General features: G+C 41.0%; 1 protein-coding gene across 2 annotated transcripts; it reads right to left on the reverse strand.

Moving 5' to 3' along the window:
- Positions 1–102: 102 nt before the first annotated feature.
- Positions 103–20,717, reverse strand: CEP57 (centrosomal protein 57). Of its 2 annotated transcripts, XM_074916881.1 has the most exons (11): positions 20,619–20,717; positions 14,960–15,116; positions 11,933–12,112; positions 11,506–11,627; positions 10,542–10,658; positions 7,204–7,281; positions 6,063–6,167; positions 5,820–5,897; positions 5,223–5,467; positions 4,395–4,539; positions 103–2,275 (listed from the first exon to the last, which is right to left on the reverse strand). In XM_074916881.1, the coding sequence occupies exons 1-11, from the start codon at positions 20,646–20,648 to the stop codon at positions 2,039–2,041; spliced, it is 1,494 nt and encodes a 497-aa protein (XP_074772982.1). In that variant the 5' UTR covers positions 20,649–20,717; the 3' UTR covers positions 103–2,038. The 2 variants fall into 2 exon arrangements, with proteins under 2 accessions (XP_074772982.1, XP_074772991.1); XM_074916890.1 differs by lacking the exon at positions 10,542–10,658.
- Between the last annotated feature and the right edge of the window lie 360 nt (positions 20,718–21,077).

The raw sequence follows: 21,077 nt of genomic DNA on the forward strand, positions 1-21,077 counted from the left end.
TGCTCTTATTTTCAACTATGTGGTTCTCCAAAGAATTTGTAGGACATGCAAACGTTAATAAAATAGCACTGAAAATTTAGTATATCAAATCAAAATCGCTCTTATTCTTTTGCAGCTGGTCTTGCAAGATGCTAATGTTCAAACATTGAAATTTGGAATGACAGAAATGACAGGAAAACAAAATTCATCTTCATCTTATCCTATACAGACCAGTATGAATACAGATACAGTGCTTAGCTGCTCAGTATTACAAAAATACTTTCACAACAAAAATTCAAACAAATTCTGCACTTTATAGTGCATTAGCACAGTAACTTCTATGTAAGAGGAGGATTCACATTTTTCTATCTAACTCACTTTAAGCCCAAATTCACTGTAATGATTTGGGATCAACTCTGTGCTTGCTCCTTGATGCTCTCACCCCTGGAGGGCTTAAGTCCAACTTGGGCACCTCATTTACCATCATGAGGTGCCTAAAACACTCCAAAGCCCTCCACCAGTAAGGTGTGCATGAGGACACCCAGAGGTAGCGCTGACATTAACCCATCTTCAAGCAAGCACATCCCCAGAGGTCTTTCCTGAGCAAAAATGACCATGTGTAGTTTCAGCTACTGATTTTTCAGAACCTCCAGGATGAACCGCTCCCCAAAGGGTTACTCAAGCTACCTGGAACCCCTATCTAACATAAATGGAGTCAAGGGGGGGATGGCTCCAGGCCTGGTTAACAGCTTCTGATGCCTCGCAGCAGAGCTAAAACATTCTGTGCCTCAGATGGCAGGAGGCAGGCAAGGTGGAGCACCTACAGATAATGAAAACTCAGGTCCCTTCTGCCTGTGTTGACCCTACAGAGTTCCCCGCCTGTTCAGCTACAGGCAAGGTGGACAACTCCAGCTCCCGCCTCCCTGGAGCCTGCTCACAGCTCACACTCATCACCCTGACCAGGGAGCCGTCCCGTCACCACACTGGACAGGGCACAGTGCTGCAGCAAACACCAAGTTAGCTTAGAGGAAGTGCAGGTTTCCCGCAAATCATTCAACAGGCAAGCTGGCTTTATTTTTCAACTGTATAAATGGGTAATCTGGGTCTTCTATATATTCCATTAATAGGAAATTCTTTACATTATTAACATAATAAATAACATTTACTCAGCTGTGCGAGTGCAAAATGAATTGCACCACTACCAAAGTAGATAGCTCATCAAAGCACATTTCAAGTTAAAAGCAAGATGCCAGGACTGAATGGCATGATTGAGGCACTTGCAGTTTAAAACATTTGTGGTTTATTTCACTGCTTTACCACCCAAAGCTGTGAACTACGAGACAGGATATTATCCCCTATCCTATAGCTCTTTCATAAAGTAGGATTTCTGTAGAAAAATTTCATTCTTCAGACTTGAAAAAGAATTCAATCATTAAGCAAAATAATTTGGAAAAGTTATTTTGCTCCTTTGAGTACTCAAACATCCATTGCCATTAATACTGACTAATGCAACGTAGCAGAACAAGAATTAGGAAAGCTTTGAGAGCTCCATAGAATGCTTTCACAAGGGTGTACCTGTTCTCAGACACTCTCAGAGTTTGAGTAATTGCAGCTGCACACAGAAGAGAACTGACAAAAGCCCTTAAGACTTGGGGATGCAGCACTGTTTTCAGACAGGATGCATCTTGAGAAGCCTCCCAACGCACAGTTCAACAACAGCATGAAATTGCGCTGACATTTCACACACACCAACCCCCACAAACGTGCAGTGCTTGGTGTGCTGAAGGGAAATGGTGGGACTGCTGGAACCGTAACACAAAAGGAACTGGTGGAGGCCTGTGGTTAGATTCAGCAGCTGGGTACCTTTAAAAATGGAATGTGTTTTAAGCTAGACCTTAATATATACAATCAAACCCAGGGATGGAGAATTAAGGGCCCATATTTCAAAAGTGCACTTAGCATACAGTAGTCTCTTTCACACAGCAAGAAAGGCAGCTGCTTTATATCCAGAATGTGAGAAAGTGACTGGGGTGATTCAAGAACATCTCCTGCAGAACAGTCAGTAGTCCCAGCTGACATCATCTTTCTGTAGTGAAGTCTGTATGGTCTGCATGTCTCTCAACAACTGAAGGTTTTTCCGACTCTTCTCTCCAGGTTTCACTTTGATGGGACCAGCATTCTTTCCTTTTGTGGTTACAGTAGTTGTCACTTTCACCTCACTAACAGGGAACCTGCTGTCTTTTACTTGTTTAGCAGAAGTCTTTCTGGACTTGCATTCTCTCTTAAGTCTCTCTAGCTGAAACAGAAGTCCAAAGAAAAACATTAAGCAGTGACCATGTTTCAGTTTATGTTGGGCAATTCTTCCAAACAGCTGAAATATCCCACCACTTATCTCACCCAGCTAAGCAAATAGATGCTTCCAATTCACCCTGAATAATAAATATTTTATTTTCCTTACACAGCATTGCTATATTCGCATCTTTAGATCTGTGTTCAGCTTAGTCTACTGACTACTACTGACCAGTTCATTATGGGGGAACATCTCATTTATGAATGTAATAGAAAAAGGTACATGTGACAAAAAGATGATTTGTTACTGTTACCATCCAGGGACTAAAAAACCCAGAAAACAAATTTTTCTACATACATACTAGTGATTTTAATAGCTAGTCACTGTCAGAGATGTAGCTTTAAAAAGAATATCAGAACTGTGCTGAGGTGGAGAGCTGGTAGCTACACACAGCCACTATAAATCACAGCTTGTAAGACTCAGTAGTCAGCAACAAAGACTGAGTGTGCGTAAGCCTGAATAGGGAACTGGACAGACTAAGGTGCAGACACATTCATACTCTTGAACCACAGAATGACTGTCATTTATAGTTCCCCTCTCTTCGGGTAGCAGTGCTCTCTCCTCCTACTTTATAGCATGCAGCAACTTTCCTAAATCCTACCTCCTCAAACTTTTGCCAACAGCTAGTCAGAAGCCTCAGTATATGCAGAATTGTTACTACTGGGAACTACTACACATCTGTTTCTCTGCAACATTTACTCTGAAGATCACGAGAGATCACAAGTGAGTAATGCTTCTAACCTAAAATGTTTCATATGTCCATTCTGGATGTCAGCAGCACCGCCCTCAGTACATATATTGCGTATAAATTATGTCAGGTGAGGGTGAATCTTGGTTCATATGAAATGAACCAGATTAAACACATGGGATTAAGCTCTTTGGAAGAAATCCACTAGATTGAACATCAGAGAAAATAAGGGATCAACAGGTTTTATAGTTTTGAATGAACAGGCTACACTACTCAAAACATTTTGAAAGCTGTTTTAAACTGCAAATCAAAACATAGATAGGTTGTTTACTCCAAGCAAGGACTGTTAAAAGATTCAGGGGATGAGAGGAGTCTAAAATGCAATGCAAGAAAAGAATCACAGAATGGCTGGGGTTGGAAGGAACCTTAAAGACCATCCAGTTCCAACCCCCCTGCCATGGGCAGGGACACCTTCCACTTAGACCAGGGACCTGAACACTGCCAGGCAGGGGGCAGCTACAACCTCCCTGGGCAACATGTGCCAGTGTGTCACCACCCTCACAGGAAAGAATTTCTTCCTTATAGCTAATCCAAATCTACCCTCTGTCTGTTTAAAACCATTACCCCTTCTTCCATCACTACACAACCTTGTAAAAAGTCCCTCCCCATCTTTCCTGTAGGCTGCCTTTAGGCACTAGAAGGCTGCTCTAAGGTCTCCCTGGAGCCTTCTCTTTTCCATACTGAACAACCGCAACTCTCAGCCTGTCTTCACAGCAGAGGTGCTACAGCCCCCTCATGATCCTCATCGCCCTTGTCTGGACCTGTTCAAGCAGGTCCATGCCTTTTTTATGCTGGGGGTCCCAGAGCTGGACACAGCACTGCAGGTGGGGTCTCACCAGAGCAGAGTAGAGCGGGAGAATCCCCCCCCCCCTTGCCCTGCTGGCCACACTTCCCTTGATGCAGCCCAGGACACGGTTGGCTTTCTGGGCTGCGAGCGCACATTGCTGGCTCATAGCTTTCCATTGACCAGCACCCCCAAGTCCTTCTCCACAGGGCTGCTTTCCATGCACTCATCACCCAGCCTGTATTTGTGCTTGGGATTGCCCCAACCCATGTGCAAAGATGTGAAAGCTCTGCCCAGAACAGGATGAAGAGTGGGCACAAGGGTGAATGATAAGACAGAAAGGATACTTCTGCAGAAATACTGGCATGGAAAGACAGAGGTATGCAGACTAACTTTGGGACATCAAACCTAAAGCTAGGCACTACTGCTCTACAGCAGTAATTGCTGCTTAATTCAAATGCTGCTAATTAGGATATAACATTAAAAAAAAAATTTAAACACAGAACCATGAATACAGTGAAAAAGTAGCTCACCTGCAGCCGATGTCTCCGAACTTTGCTGATCTGGTCTGCCTTTGCTTCCATCTTTCCCACCAGTGCCTCAAGTTCCCTCTCCAGGTCTTCCCTCACTGCAGTGGTTGGAGCTTCTTGGACAAGCTTTGACAGCTGCTGGTGATCACTAGCATGGAATTCAGACAGAACAAAGTATGCATCAGACTCCCTTGGCTTCTAGTGCTTGTACACCTCATTCAGAAGTAGCACTACTAGTAAACCATAGCATCAGCAGCCAGACATGTTCAACATTGCCATAACAAACCAGTAAGAAGAGTTTTTGTGGTTAGCAGAATTATTACAGTGTCATATCCTGGTGGCAGGCTGCTGCAATGTTAAGTCTCAATAACATAAGTAGCTTCAGACTTCAAATCACACATTCAAAATGGCCAAATAACCCCTTGAGGGCATGATCTCAGCACTCATTCAGTTACTGGTTTGCATATCTGTATCTACTGCAGTTGTGCAGTAGGATAACAATTAATGTTCTGTAAACCAGGTCAAGCAAAATGCCTAGTAAAGCTGTTCTTTAATGGAGTGTTTGTCCACTGCATCAGGGGTTATTACCACACTTCTTCCTTACCCCTTATGAATTCAATACTGCAGCACATAAGCACAGATATGAAGTCTGGACTGTTTTAACTGCAATGAGAAATGACAGCCTCCCCAGCCAGCAGAACAAAGAATACATGCTAAAGACTTCCTAATACTAACGCTTTTGTCAGGCAAAAACTTCTAACTTTAAAGCAAAAGGCAAAAATATAAAGTATCTACATTCATGATCTGCAGTGCAGAAGAGGACAAACTCACAAACTCATCTGTCCAAATTCATCCTGTAAAGTCAGTAACACTTCTGAGAGCTCTTCCTGGGATGAAGAAGAGTCCTTTGGCAGAGATGACTTTCTGCTTTTGCTGGCAGGATGACTGGTACTGATGGGTTTTGCTAGTGGAATATCGTTTACCACACGACTGTTACACAAAGCTTTTGTGTGTTGTTTCATCAGGTGCAGGACATGTTGCACGTTGGCACCAACTGAATGACTGGGACTGGTAGACTGGAAGGAAAAGCAAGCGAGGCTTCTTTTAAATGTTATTGTCAACAACCTACTTGATAATAATGGAGAACGTTAAAAAAAAGTAACATTTCTGATTTGCTGCCAAGAACATATTTTTGTTTGAATGAATATGCATGAACAAGAACAGCTTGACAAGCAGCACAGAGAGGACCCATTTTAGGAAACGCCCATTCAGCATGTTACCAACACTGAACAAGCCTTTTCAAGACAAACTGCAAGGAGTCAAAGAAAATTAAATGATCTGACCACTGGGTGTCAGGAGTGCACCAAGCCAAAGCCACTTAAGGAGCTGCAGCTATTGAGCATTAAGCTTTGAAATTAAGCAGCTCACCTTCCCAGCTACAAAGGGTACATCACCCAGACACAGTCTGTAATGGGGCTGCGTAGTGAGATGGCTTGTAGAACATTTCTGGAAAGAAAGAAAGAAAAATAGAGAAACGTTTATCAAAGATAACACTGAGCAAACCCATTTTCCCTTTGCTTTGTAAAAAAAGGAGGCAACCTACTTCCTGACTGCATGCACACACCCTTATTTAACCCCTTAGTAATTGCCCTTGTCTTCCCACCATGTTACCTTCTCTGGCTGCTTAGTTTTTTTCCTGGGTTTTCTTGCTTTTGGAGAAAGCAACGGTGATGCTGCTTGAATCAGTAGTCTGTTGGTTTCCAGGCCTGTCTGAAGCTTTAATTGAGGGAATAAGGGGAGTTACTGTAATTATATTTATAAACAATTAGAGACAGAATAAGCTGAGAATTGCAAAACAAGAATTTTTAAGATACAGGCTCTCTGAAAGCAAGGGCTGCGAGTTTTTAGGATGCTTCTGACAATGTCCAAGGCCAATTTAAACTTAAAGTAAGAATACTTCCTCTGGTAGTACTACTCATCACTAACGCTAGTAAATTAGAGAATTAGTCTTACTGCATTACTCCCCTGCAGGCAAGTGCCAAAACATCAGCTGTGCTTTACACTCGACAAAGTATTATGAAAGTCTAGCCAACCAACCCTGCTCAATTGATCCTGTGGCATACAGTTAACAGACAACTACTGCTTCTGTTCTATTAAATCTGACATTAAAAATACCCTAAACAACCTATTAGAAATGTTAAGGTAAGGATTCACACTGTCAGGAGTGAGATCTGTACACTTCACTGATCCTTCCAAGAGGAAGCTATGACAAGACTTCAGAAATCATCTCCTAATCATTCACAGAACAATTATTCATGATTGATTTGAGACACCCTTCTCCCCCCCGCCCCCAAACTCATGGCAAAGGTTAATGCTAGAGCCTAACACCTTACCTACATACTTCTTCAGCATACAATAAACATAATGAACACAACACTTCAGGGTTAGAAGACCAGTGTCCAAGGGAGCGCACTTGTTGACCTTGATCTATTTCTAGCAGAGATTTTCATACATCCTCCTCAACTATGAACTAGTCTGAATTTCTACTCCTCTTTTCCAGTTAGCTCCTTTTATTGAAGAAATCAAGCTTCAGTGCACAGGTGCTGTTAGGCTTCCAAAAAGCTCAGAGAACTTCAGAACATTTGACACCTCAGACAGGAGGGAGGAAAAAAAAAAAACCCAAAACAAACTGAACCAAGTTTTTCATTATTCTGTATATGGGAGACACTTTCATCAAGTTTAGTTGAAAAGCTGATGGAAAGGAAGAGCTAATTAGTGCCTACCAGTACAAAAGAAATTTCCCTTTGGTTACCTCAGCTGCTTTTTCCTGAACAAGCTTCCTTGCGTGTTCTTCCTCCTGAAGCTTCTGTTCCAGCTCTTTCATTTTTTTCTAGTCGAAGTTGAATAAAAATAACAACATTACTAATGAAACAATTATTTTCTTCCTGAAGCCTACAGTACTAAGAGCTTGAGCAAAAGTGTTATCAGTTCAACTTCTGACTTAAAGCCAAGTGAAGACTTCAGCATTAGAATGATGGCTGACGTTTTGTCTGTATAGGCATAAACACAGCAGACAAGGGCTGATACTTAAGACTTACTTGATTCTTCTATCTTTACTTCTGCAACTGGTATCTGAATTTAACTTACAGCCTACATGGAGAACAATACACATGGCTCTTTCTCTTTCGTTGTAAAAAACCCCTAGAGAGTAGGTTGTTTTGTGTACATTATCCTCAAAGATTTTGGACTACAAAAGGATCAGCAAAGGTAGATCATGTATCATTATAAGCTGAGGGAAGACTTGCTTTATTGAGACCACTATTTTTGCCAATATCTGTAACTTAAACTCTTAGAAGAGAGGAAATTTTTAACATCTAGCCACCTTCTTAATAAAGGAGAGGGAGGAAAGTTTTTATGATGCCTCTGAGATCTTTAAGCAAAACTGAAGTGATTTGATCTTTTTCCGGTTGTAAGCATGTAAGAACTCTAATGAAAGCCCTTCTCAAGGAAAAGAGTTAAGGGGAAAGGCATACATTTCTTTGTAAACCCTGTGACAAGATGAAAACTTTAAGTAGGATACACTTACTTAAACTCCCAATGTGAAAGTTACCAAATAGCTTTCTGAATTTATTCAGTAGAGTGAAAAAACAATCCAGAGCTCCACAACACAAAACAACTTCCCAAAGACTGATTATTTGCAGAGCCACTAATCAAACTTAAGTCAGGAAAGCAAAGTAACAGCTATATTTGTACACTTGTTTGTTTATAAACCCACTATGCTGAAGTAGTAAATATTTCAGTTCTGCTTTACTTCACCATCAACTGCAAGATTTGTGTAACCAGCTGTTATACAAAGGTGTTACAGGCAAAATCCTGGATAAACACTAAGACAATGGCATATAAAGGAAACAACTTTTTCTGTTGAATAAAAGAACCCTCTTGACTAAATTTTATTTTCTTCATTAAAAACAGATATATCCCAGGTAACTTAAAATCATCTTCTGCCCTTTACAGCTTGTGGCACAATTCTTGATTTCAGTGGTCAGATGCACAAAGATCTTTGTTTAACCTGTCAGGTATGACAGAATTTTTAATGTGGAAATGCTAAAGCAAATCTTCTGCTTGAACTGAAGATGGACATGAAGCTGGGCCATTGCTTCTGTACTGAAATAAACTGAATATTCACCCAGCCAGCTGTTTAGCTGCAGTGTGCAGCTCAAACTGCACAGCAGTATCTTACTGTCTTCAGACCCTGTCAGAAGTTATCTACACAAGTTAACTTCCCAAAATGTTTTCACAGATTACTGGTCCATCAGCAAGATGGAACAAGTCCAAAGGGCTGGCTAACAGTGAACACAGACACTCCCCACTATCTATCTAATTAGATACCTACACAAGGTACCACAGCACAGAAAGGGAGCTGCAGGTCAGAACTGGGCTGCCTAAACCACTGCTCAGATACCAGTAGCTGCTGCACAAAAATTCAATGAAAAAATAGACATAAAATATTTCGGTGTCTATTTGTGCTCATTTTCTAAGGGAAATTAGGTTTCATGCAATCACCTCACTCATCCTTCTGGCTGTCACTGAAATAAATTTCAAACAACTTTAACCAAAGATGACAGGAAGGTATGACACCTCAAAGATACAGAACATCTCAATTTCATAAAAATTGGCTGCTGGGATAAACATCCAAATTAGTTCCACTGGAGAGGAAATGTCTCCAGTGTGAAGACAGGTTTTACTTGTGTGCTTCACTACCTTGCAAATTAGCAGGTGCTTGACAGCTAGGCAGTCAGCTGTACACCCAGCTGGAACCAGGCAGGTATTGCTTCTCACCACCTGGCAATTAGAGGTTAGAGGGAAAACTAGAGGTGTAGGTAGTGTACAGCCACAACAGGATGTGAGGATCCATTACTTCTGTTGTTCACAACAGAAGGTTTTGTTAAGTCTCATTGTGAGCATTAAAAGATTGATTACTACCAACTACAGTTCTTCAAAACGTGTCATCTACACATACATTCAGATTTTGGCCATCTGGCCACACACAAGGCCAGAGCCCATCCTCAGACATATACATGTTCAGACCTTTCAGTCAGCTACCCAGAGACTGCACTGCAGGACTACAGTTGCAATAAACATACACCAGAAAACGCTTCTGAGCCAAGCACTCCAGTTACAGGTACTTCACATGAATGAGTCCCAACATTTCTTCTTTAAAACCAATATTACCATCAGCAAATTGTTTGAAGGTAATACTTAAAGGGCCAGGTAGGGGCTCAGCAGAGACTAAATGCTTTCAGTAAGACCCACATACAGCTTGTGCTCCAGAAGTGTCTGAAATCAGAGGCAGTTAAAACATTGCGCATGAGTAGTCATCTCACCACTTTCCCTCCATTTCAGCACACCATGTACAGAAATAGTCTTTCTTATATATTTTTTGCTTCAAATTAAACTTGCAAATGTTCCTGTGGTCTTGCCACAACTAAAGCAGAGACTGAAGAGGCAGCAGATGCAACTCTTATGAAAGAGTGACTGCACACTTTGATCAAGATTATGAGGTAACACTTAGCACAGGGATGCTCACACAGAACAGCCTGCCAGCACAGAGGCAGACAGACCTGTCGATCAGAAAACAGCTCATGACTGGCTAGAGGCCTAGCAATGTCAGGCTCCAGAACCCTGCAAGCAAAATAATAATAATTGCATTTCTGTAGGAGAAGCATACATGGCTACAAGAAAAAAAACACATCAAACCCACAAAAGTGAACTTAAATCTGGGTCATAACAGAAAATAACTTCTAGCATTCAGTAGCATCCAAGGCAACTCAGAAGTTGAGAGCTCAGGAATGCCTGCAATCCTACATGCCAATGCATCAACTAAGCCCAAAAGAGGAACACCAACACATACCATTAAGGCTTAACAAAACTCCAACTCTTGTGCTGTGTAGTGACCTAAAGCCTACCTGGCCATGTAGACTTTCAGCAATAACTTCAAATTTTTACAACACTTCAGCTTTAAAAAGATGTTTAGTTGCTGTCTTTCACTACAGCACAAAGTTCAGCTCTATTACTGACATAGAGCCACATGAAGTGCTAATTACAATTAAAAAGATAAATCTGATATACTATCCAGTACAAATGACAGACCTCTGCTATGGACTGCATCGTAGTAAGTCTGCTGTACTCTTTTTCCAGCATATCCAGCTTTTCCAATTTAGACTGAACATGTGATTGATCAAGAAGCCGATCTCTCTCCAATGAACCCTTGAAGGGAGAAGTGAAAAGCAAAAACAACTATAAGCACAATAAAACAAGACCATCTGTAGTAAGCCTTATATCTGCAGCACAAGGAGGCTCATGAACAGCACAAAGGAACTACTACTTCCTCAGTGTAATTTTAGATGGTGCTATGATCAGGGAGCACCACTGGTCCATCAGTGTTGGGAACCTCACACTCAGCCAGATTTGGATGAGACAGTTCTGAAGTCTCTCCTCCCTTTGAACCCAACATGGTGGAAAACCCTCATTACTCATTCTTATGGGTTTTTCTTTCAGTAATTATTTAACAGACTGAATTAGGCCAGCCACAGATATCAATGAACAGAGTGCTAGGTGATCCATACTCCTATAAAGCAAAACTCAAGCTCATTTTAGATAAAAGGCAAATCTCAGTCACTGACAGTGGGACAGAAATTTTATCATTATTTCCACACAATCAGTATTTCAGCCCCAGTTCAGCAAAAACAGTACTAGGAAAGAAAATCCCCAAAGATCTGAGGGGTGTGAACACAAAAGGGAGGGGTTTTTCAGCAGCAGATGGGTATAAAACTAAGGGATAAGTATGAGCTACTGTGGTAAGCCAACTGTGCAGAAGCAAACAATTCTTATTAATATCAGAGCCTGATATTGCCTTAGAGACAGGTGCACAAAGGCAGAAAATACAAGGGTCCTGACAAGACTGGGGAATATAAGTAGGGAAATTATCCACACTTAAGTATATAAAGGCCAGCTAAAGCAGACATCCACACTTAAAAGCTATTAAAACTGTAGTAACTACAAAAAAATCATGACACAGGGTCATGATTTTTATAATTTAATCTTGAGAACACACCTGTTTCTCCAGGAGATGTGACTTCTCATTTTCTGCATGCTGGATCATTTTTCTCATGTAGTCCAGCTGTTTCTCTAAAAGGCTGCACCGAGACTCAGCAGCTGCCAGCTGAGAAGCCAGTTCTGCAAATAACAGAAGGCAGAAAAGTGAAATCATGCACTGCTTGTTCCAGGGATTTTTTTTATGTTTTCAGGACAGTTCCAAAACAAAGAAAAAAAGGACAATTAAAGAAACTCACAGATTAAGCCTGATGAACCTTTGTATGCATTCAATCCCTAAACCAAAGTGTTTTTAAAATTATTTCTTTGCAATTCCATGTATCACTGCAAAGTTAAAGATGCTGAATGATGTAAATTAAAATAGTTTTATGCATTGCTAAAAATCAAGTTTCATCCAGTGTTCTGTACCATCTATATTTGCAAACAACCTTGATTTTTCTTTGACACTTCAGTCTTGTCATGCTCTTTATGTTGCATTTGTTCACTTAGTACTTTTTTGTAGTCTGCAGTTTCTCTGCTGAGGTGTTTTACATTCTCCTCTGCCTGAAGCCGTTCCAACTCCAGTCGATGAATTTTTTCCTGGAGATTCTTCAGAGCAGAAAATATTGCTGTAATTGAACAAGTACCTTGTGTTAGATACCATTAAATCACCTCTTCAAGATAACATTGAACTTGAAACAATTTTAGAGAAGCATGTTATGTAAGAAAGTCAGAGTGTTCCTTACCAACATCCAAGAGTACTTCCAGGAATAAAGATCTGCTTCCCTTTAAAACATAACTGATTCTAAAACTAGTCTCAAACAAAGAGATGCCCTTGGTCCACACCTTCACTTAAAACATTTGGGAAAGATGCATCCATTTCCCAGAACAAGGAACATAAATATTCTGTAGATGAAGTGTAAACAGTGCATCTTCTGACTCTTTATCGAAAGGAAATGAAAGGTCATAACTAGTTAAAACAGTGACACTTCTCTATATTATTATTCCTCTACAAGTGCATGCTAGCACAAGAAACACACAGACATAATGTTCCTAGGAATGGTCACAGGGGGGACTAAAGGTTAGCTATCAGAAGGGCTATAAAAGTGTTTATTTCTCTAGGTGGCAGTTCTGGTTTGATTCTTCTGGTTTTACACTTGTGTTCCCCTCCTGCCCCCACAAGACATGCATCATCTTTGCGCTGAACAACTTTCCTGTTTTCTGTTCCACTCCCTGCTTTAGCAATCGCTCAACAAAACCTTTATATATTCACTACCACAAAAAGCAGTTGTAATAGAACTCACATAACCTTGCAATTAGACCATCTGCTGGTAATCTGGTGTATTACGTCTCTCAGCTGTATTGTTTAATTCTGCAAAGGGAACCATAAGCCCTTTCCCCTATACAGCCCTGTTAAAGTAAAACACAGGAACATCTGTACAGATAGCTCATATAGCAGACTAATCTGCAAGGTCACACTAGCCCACTCCTTTGTGCTTAAATCCACTCCAGAGAAAGAACACACCTTTATTACAGAGCACAAGAAAAGTCAGGACTGCTTATTTGAGCATCAGATTACAAAAAAAGAAAGGAAGAATAATTATCAGGATGAGTTTTCCAGCGTAACAACCCATCAAGTCTTGAAATGCATAACAGCACATTAGAGTACACCATTAATAAAAACTACTTGGTTTAAAATAACCTGTTACATAAGTAAGTGGGTGACAGCAGTCACAGTTAAGGGGAAAGGTAGCCCTGTTTGCAAGATCAGTCACCAACTGTACCCTCTTCTCTATTTATATTACTGTTGCCAGGATTCAGTTGAAACAGGCATAGCTGAAACTATGAGCAGCTTTGTTACTCTTATCCTTAGAACTAAATTGAAATTTCTGTATAATAAGGACTAACAAAATACAGCAGTGAAGCAATAAAGGTGAAACCCAAGTGAATGCCAAGTATTGTTCAGTCATCCTTATTAGATTGTTAAAACCAACTATGTATGCTGAGACTCACACATACACAACGCAAACAAAACCCAACCAAAATAAGCAGAATTTACTATACTCAATTTCAAGATTTTTCAATATGATTTTTTTTTTTTTTTAAATTTGGGGGTGGGAGGGGTGGTAAGGACTCAAGAACCATCAAACCTATTTTCCCCATCTAATTCCTATATCCTTAAACTTACTAAAATGTACACTCCAGAACATTTCTGCATTTTTAAAAGCTATGCAAAAAGAATCATAGAATCATAAAATGGTTTGGGTTGAAAGGGACTTTAAAGATCAACTAGTTTCAGCCCCCCTGCCATGGGCAGGAACATCTTCCACTAGACCAGGGTAAAAAAAAAAAAAAAAAAAGGATCATCTGCCTGTTGGATCTAATTTTCAGTACATATTCATATTTACTTAAACTTTTTTTGAAAATAGAGACATTTCATACTTTTTAAAAAGATACACACTTTATCAGATTATCTCCCTCCACCTGTACTTATTTCAGAATTGGCAAATTCCCTGCTTGAAAAAAAGCTGCCAAGTGAAAACTTGGAAGTCAAAAGTTTGTCACCAATGCAACACAATTTACAAAATTATGCCTGCATCAGTAATTCATAATTAAGCTCTTTTCTGCACATACAATTTTTTATCTGTCAAAAGGTTCCTTTAGTTTTGTGTTGACAGCACTCTCAAAATTGATGGCATTGAGCATGTAAGAACAAATACTGCATTTTAAATAGCACTTCAAGAATTGGGATTTCATCTACTAGATCATTAACACAGAAGTCTCCAGTAATTCGACATGAATTCTATTATTGGAATAGGGACTTGAGGCTATCATGCTGATTTTTTTTACTTAAAGTAGTATTAGGATTCATCCTAAATCTTTCTGGAGATGAACACCAGAACCACAGTGGGAAAGGAGGGAGAAGGAATAGCCTAGTAACAAGAGTAAGTGGGAGTAAAATCACCTCCCTTTTTGGTGGTGTGAGCATTCAGTTCAGCTCTATGATGAACTCTTTTCTGTATCCTCTAAATCTTCACTAATACTCTCATCACACCCTTTGTCCATGATAAGCCTTCTCACTTCAGCCAAACCTCTCCTTTGCTTCAAACCGTTCTGGTGACTAAAGGCTCCTTATTTCAAACTCAGCTGTGAACTCAGGAGAGGAAAGATTGAGGGAGAAGAGTACTGAAGAAGGGAAAAAGAAAACATGTCAGGACTATTTCACAAAGTACTCAGCCAATATCACAGCTCTCTATTACTGAAGAGGAGCATCTTTCTCCAGCTGTAAGATGACCTTTTTTCACTAGGTATTCCTCAGAAAGAGAAGTGCAAAGGACCTACAAAACAGGTGACTAGCACATCACTGGGAAGTGATAAAAGGATAAAAAGAATGCAGCCTTTGTAGATGTGGACCTACAGTATTTCACCACATGACTTGGAAACAGGTAAGAAAAAAAACTTTGCTGAACTATTACCTCTGCTGTTGCTTTCAGGATATGGAATTACTGGTTTCCGTGGGGAGCGCAGCAAATCTGAATTAATAAATGGCTTGTACTTCGGATATTCTATAAATGAAGTTGCAGAGAGTCCATCTGTGGCTGACGCAGAGTTACAAGTTTTGTGCAGATCATCCTAAAGACAAAACAAAGCTGTTATTCAGTGCATTTGTTTCTCTGTTCACAACAACAACAAAAAAGTAGAATCTGATTAGATGAGGTGTAGAAGTACTGCTGCAGGAGACTAATACCTCAAAAGCTGTATTTCCTTCCCTACAGCCCTAGGCTGTGACATTTTTACATTCAATTCCCCTCCACTAAAACGGAATTGGAAATAAAATGTCTTTCCCATACTAGTTTCCCATTTCCACTTTTGTTTTCTACTTACTTATACCATCTTTTGCTTATTGTGAGAGGGTAACATAACCAGTTGGAAAATAGACACTTTCTTAACTACTGATTATACTTACAGCACATGGGACACCTTACCAAGGTGGCCAAACCTGATAAAGGACACCCAGGACCACTCCTGTAATGTAACAGCTGTTAGATGAGGGGGACACACCCTCTCCTCACCCCACCCTCCCAGCTGCACAGTCCCAACCACTTCCCCACTGGCTTCAATTCATCCTTCCATGAACAGACTGAACCTCACCAGCAGACCCATCTAGATGACTTTACACTCCACCTGATTAGTGGTATCAGCACAAGAAAAGCAGCAGCAGATCATGGCGAGCAAGGTTCCTCTGGCTCTGAGCAGCAGCATACTGTTAGATCAGCTTCAGACTGTTCTCAACAACACGGCCACAGAGACCACAGATTTCCCAACACTCTATATCAACTTTCCAAACGTTTGCTGTGGTTTGGATGTTGCAATGACCAAAGGGGACCACCTAGGTGAGAACATGCTATGCATTCGAGATACCATTAAACCAGGTGCTTTCTAACACAATTCTTCTAAGCAAAATGGCCACAGCCATTCTGTGTTTATGGTTTTGACTCAAAAACTGGCTACCTAGTCTAAGCTTTCTGATTTGTGTATATGAATTAAATGAACTATGAATGCTTATTTTTAACATGCAAGAGTAATTTCTCTCAACTGTACCCACCACTAAACATTTCAGTAACAGTATTTGAAGATAACCTAAGAGAAGTGGGCTGCAGGCAGATGCAATGCTCCTACAAGCATTTACTTCACTAAAATGTCAACTGAGCAATTGCTGATCTTGGCAAGGGTTTTTTAAGCTTTTGCAAATACCAATTATTTGGAGCATATCGTGACCTAAATTAAAATACAGCAAGTATTCATGCAAGTATCTCATAGCAAATTAAACAACAGGCCAAAACCCATTAGGAGGAAGAAAAATAATACAAATTTTCTTAATTTTTTTTACCCTGTAAGTTATTTAAAGCCTATACACAGCTAATCTACCCTTCTAAATGAAGTGATTCACTGTGGACATGAAAATTAGGACCCTAAGTACTCCGAACGTATCAAACAGCGTTTCTAAACAGTTTTATGAATGCTTTACAGTTTGCGTTTATAACATTTCCTACGCAACATAATTGCTTTTCTTGGAATAACTGCATTTGCACAAGAACTTTTGCTACCACTGAAAGACAATTAAAACACTAATCCCTAATTAAGAATATATTAATAAAAATATTTTTAAACAGGTTTTTGTATACATGCATATACACAGTTTTATACTCAGCAGCCACACTGATATAACATGTGAATTTAAAACCAAATGAGAGCCTGTTAGGTGCTACCATCAAGACCTAAACCTCAATCATACAAAAATACCATTAGTGTTACAGGTTGTTGAACTGATGAACACAGAATAAGAAGTCCAAATAATGAAGTAAAAATGAACCAAGCAAAACACAGTACTTCACGCAGCAGTCAATAGAATAACAGCATCAATGTAAACCACAGCAACCCAAATGATAGTAACTATTGATTAAAAAAAAAATCAATATACTATCTGCTATTGATTCAAACCAAAGGTATCCCATGAAACAGTCAAAAGAAAAGGCGAATCAGTTTGAAATCAAAGTAAGGCTGCCAGCATCACAATTTTCCTAGATATCTTTATGTTTCACATGTAAATTAAAATTAAAAATAACTACATAAAAACCCCAGACTACAGGAGGTTTTTTGTTTGTTTTTACTGTCATAAGTAACATTTTTCTAGCCAACAGCAGACTAACTTAAAGATAATCTTAAAACTAGCACACTCAAAAACTTGAACTCCAAGTTACACAAAGCAAAACAAATAAAGACTTTCCATCAGTTGCATGTCTTCTAAGTTTCTCCCAGATGCAGGGTACAGGCACTAATTTGAACAGTATAATAGTACAGATTATCTTCTTGAAATAAATACTGAAAAAATTGTGCTGAAATACCATCTATTGTATAAGCAGCTGTTCTTTGCTTCAGTATAAATAATCACTTGCTACCAAGAATATTTTCCTTGTATGTTTAAGCTAAAGACTGGTTTATATTCAATTTCACGAGTAGCGACTTCTAAATAACCTGAGTGAAAAAACTGAGAAAGTTTACAAAACAACATCAAGGCATTTCCCATCACAAATCTCAGACTCAAATATCACACTAATTCTCCGCTCCTCTCCTCAATTTCACGCAAGTCATTAAAAAGTTTGTTTCTGCTCTTGGAAATTCTCACAGGGATCATCATGCTGTGATGCTCAGAAAAATCCTGAAGCATAAAAGAACAACGAAAAAAAACCCATAAAAAATACATATGGAAATCAGAAACTATATATTTGTTCTGAACCTCAGTTAGGCCGTATTTGCTAACTACATATTCTCCCCTCATTCTGGGTACTCTCTGTAGTCCTTCCTTAAGCCACACTAAAGCCTCATAATAGTTAAGGAAGAAGCTTAGCAGTCCCACGAGGAGCTAAACCCACCAACATTATGTAAGCTGCACACATTTAACCTTCACAGGTTGCAGGACACTACCTTCCAAAACCCATTGCTGCTACCATTGCTTACTCAAGCACAAAAAAGGGAACATTAAAAACACAGAGCAAGGATAACTTCACACACCAGTAGCATGCAGTGACCTCCTGAAGCTCCCAAAGGCTAAACACCATGGATAAAAGGGAAAACAGAAAAAGAACAACAAAAACCATCTATAACGTCACATGGAAAGTTTTAAAATAAGAATCCTCAACTTGGAGCATTGATACACTTTTCAAACCTAGTAACTCATGTAGATGGTAAAAATGACCCACTATAACATTGTTACTTCTCTGTTACAGTAAAGAAATAAGGTACACCATGGAAAACTTTCCAGAATGCTATTAATCTCAGTGGTATATCAAAAGTTTAAGAAAAAGCAAAAAAAAGCTCTATATTTTTCTCATTATACAGAATTTGGCTAGATCCCTAAACAGCAAAAAATAACAGTGATTTATAAACAAACTGTAGAACCAAAAAGGCAGAAAAATGAAGAAAATCTCTCAGGCACTAACTGCAGAAAAAAACCCCATGAAGTCACCAAGTCAGCATCTTTGGTACTAGCCCTTTGGCACTGGGAAAAGGGACTAAATCAGAGTGGGTGCATTGCAAGTTCTTATATGGGTGCTCAGAACAGAAAAAGAAATAATAAGAGAAAAAAAAATTAAGCTTCGTAATGGTTTAAATGACAGCCAGTAGTCCTAATGCTCATCTTAATTTTCCCATATTTCAGCCTTTTTTTTTTTTATCTAGAGACTGGGGAAAAAAAAAAACAGAATGAGAAGGTATTAAGTTCACTGAGCATAAAACATCCAAGTACCCAGTTACTGAAACTTTCAGAATAGCCATTTTGGAAGGACAACCTCAGTTAGCAGCCTGCCCTCATCCCTCAGTACCATTACTCGGAGAGCAGGGAAGGAGAACAGCCCCTATCACCCAGAGATTAAGCTTAAGTGCTATCTGTGCCTCCCTGATACTGTGTCAGGAGTGCTCTAAATTTAAATAACATTTCTAGTTAAAAGCAGATATCAAAAAGCTAGCTTAGCCAAGCCACTACATGAAATAGTGAAAAAAAAAATAACGTTGGCACAATACAGTCTTTTTTGGTTAAGTTTCTACTGTAGTGTGCCAGGCATGTTAAAAGCAACTATTTTCAAAGTTCAGAAAATATGAAGTTTGCTTTTTTCCTTTTTTCAACACAAACAAAAAGTCTTAAGCGGGCAACTTTTTTTCCTACAAGTTTTGTTTTACTAACTAAATTAAACAGCCTACATTCATCTACTTAAAACTAGTTTTCTGAGATCCTTCTTTATGCATGCTAAAAAACCCCACCAGTCAGGAAGTATATAAGTCCTCAAATTACTCTGTCACCACTCTTGCTGGTGCAGGCATAAGTGTGGGACCACACTGTAGAAGAGACACTCAACAGAGAATGCAGAACTGGGTGCTCACCATGAAGCTACTGAGACCCCAAACCATGAATCCTCAACAAGATACATCTTGCACACCATCATGCTGCCTATTTTTCACATCTCTATTCCTCCAAAGCATGCAGAAGACCCAGCTACTCACAAAAAAACCCAACCTCAAAGTCACCCGACTTTAGAGAGCTACAAGCATCAAGCCAAAATGTCATACAAGAAACCCAACTGGAAGCTTCTGTTTCAGGTGAAGACCTGGCAGGCAGCTGCCATCCACCCAGGTCAGCTCTGCCCGCTGTGCTTACGCCAGCCAAGCCTCCGCTTCTTCATGTCACCAGTCAGCAGCAGAGACACGGGTCCTGTGAATTCTCTACGTTCAGCACCTTGAGAGGGACGCGAATGAGGAAATTCTGGTCCCCTGTGTGCAACCACCTACGTCTTACCTCCATATCTGCCAGGTGGTCACACTCACGCCTAAGGATACAGGTACACACTGAAGTTAAAAGTCAGCTTAAGGTAACAATTTCATCTTACAAACAGAAACAACCAGAGACTAAATCTATTACCAGCTCTCCAATGGGAGGCAACGGCTTGGTGTAATAGCGTAGCTGACCCGTAATTGCACAATTACACGGCTTAATTGCGCCTCGCCCGTCTTTGGAATAGGCGCTTTCAAAGTCATGACCCCACGTTTTTTCTGAAAACAAACGGAATTACATTTTATTCCCATTCGCTTACAAATATGCTCTCCAGACACTAGCACGGGGACAGTAAGATGGCTGACTTAAATAGCGGGATACCTTTATCCTTTTCTGCCACTTTCATAACATATCTGTGCCTACAGGATGGTTCGAATACACGTACGTTGCATTTAAAAGACAAGACACCTTCCCCCGTCCACGCTGCTGCCGGCACGTCGGGGGAGGACAAGCCGCCCACCCCGCACTGCCCGCCCGCTGCCCCCGGGCCCCCCGCGGCCCCGCTCCAGCCCAAGCCCCCGGCGGCCGCATCGGCCGCGCTCCTCCTCGCCGCGGCTCCCGCGCGGCCGCCAACAGACGGAGGCCCCGGGCCCACCTCTCCCTTCCCGGCCGCCGGGACCGCCGGCGCAGCGCCTCACGCCAAAGGAGGCCCAACGGGCCCTGACCCCTGGGGCAGCCCCAGCACTGCGGGGCCCGGGCAAGCTCCCCCCGAGCGCCTCCACCCCTCAGGGGCGGCCACCGAGCCTCACCGTGCGCTGGTGACCGCGCGCCGCCGCCATGTCCGCCGGGGGAGCCCCGCGCTGGTACCGGTCCCTTTAAGGCGCGACACCCGTGGGGCGGTGGCGTCCTTCGCGCCGATCGAGTCCCGCTTGACTGACACCCAGCTTGCCAATGGAAAGAGAGAAGCAGAACTAAGCCCCACCCCGAAGGGGCACGACAGCCTATCATAGACTCAGGTTTGAGTGACATGTGAGCTACCCAATAAAATAAGAAAAGCCCTTCGCAGCCAATCAAATGGGATGTCAACTGAGGAGGTCGACCAATCGCCTGAGCGGAGAGGAGGCGTGCGGGAGGAGCGAGCGGCCGCGGGATTCTTGTGCGGCACACGGCGCCTGCTGCGCACGCGCGGAGAGCGAGCGGCGGAAGAGGATGGTCTTTGTCAAAGTGAGCCCCCGCACTTGAGCCAATCGAAAAGCAGAAGTCGCCCA

Source organism: Athene noctua, chromosome 1, assembly GCF_965140245.1.
Source record: "Athene noctua chromosome 1, bAthNoc1.hap1.1, whole genome shotgun sequence".
In the NCBI taxonomy this organism is placed as follows: Eukaryota; Metazoa; Chordata; class Aves; order Strigiformes; family Strigidae; genus Athene; species Athene noctua.

Excerpts from the sequence above, each read along its gene's own strand:
- CEP57 (XM_074916881.1), bottom strand. The coding sequence starts at position 20,648 with ATGGCGGCGGCGCGCGGTCACCAGCGCACG. Across the intron at positions 5,898-6,062 it reads AAACTAAGCAGCCAGAGAAG|AAATGTTCTACAAGCCATCT; the intron begins GTAACATGGTGG and ends CTTTCTTTCCAG. Across the intron at positions 4,540-5,222 it reads GAATTTGGACAGATGAGTTT|TGATCACCAGCAGCTGTCAA; the intron begins GTGAGTTTGTCC and ends ATTCCATGCTAG.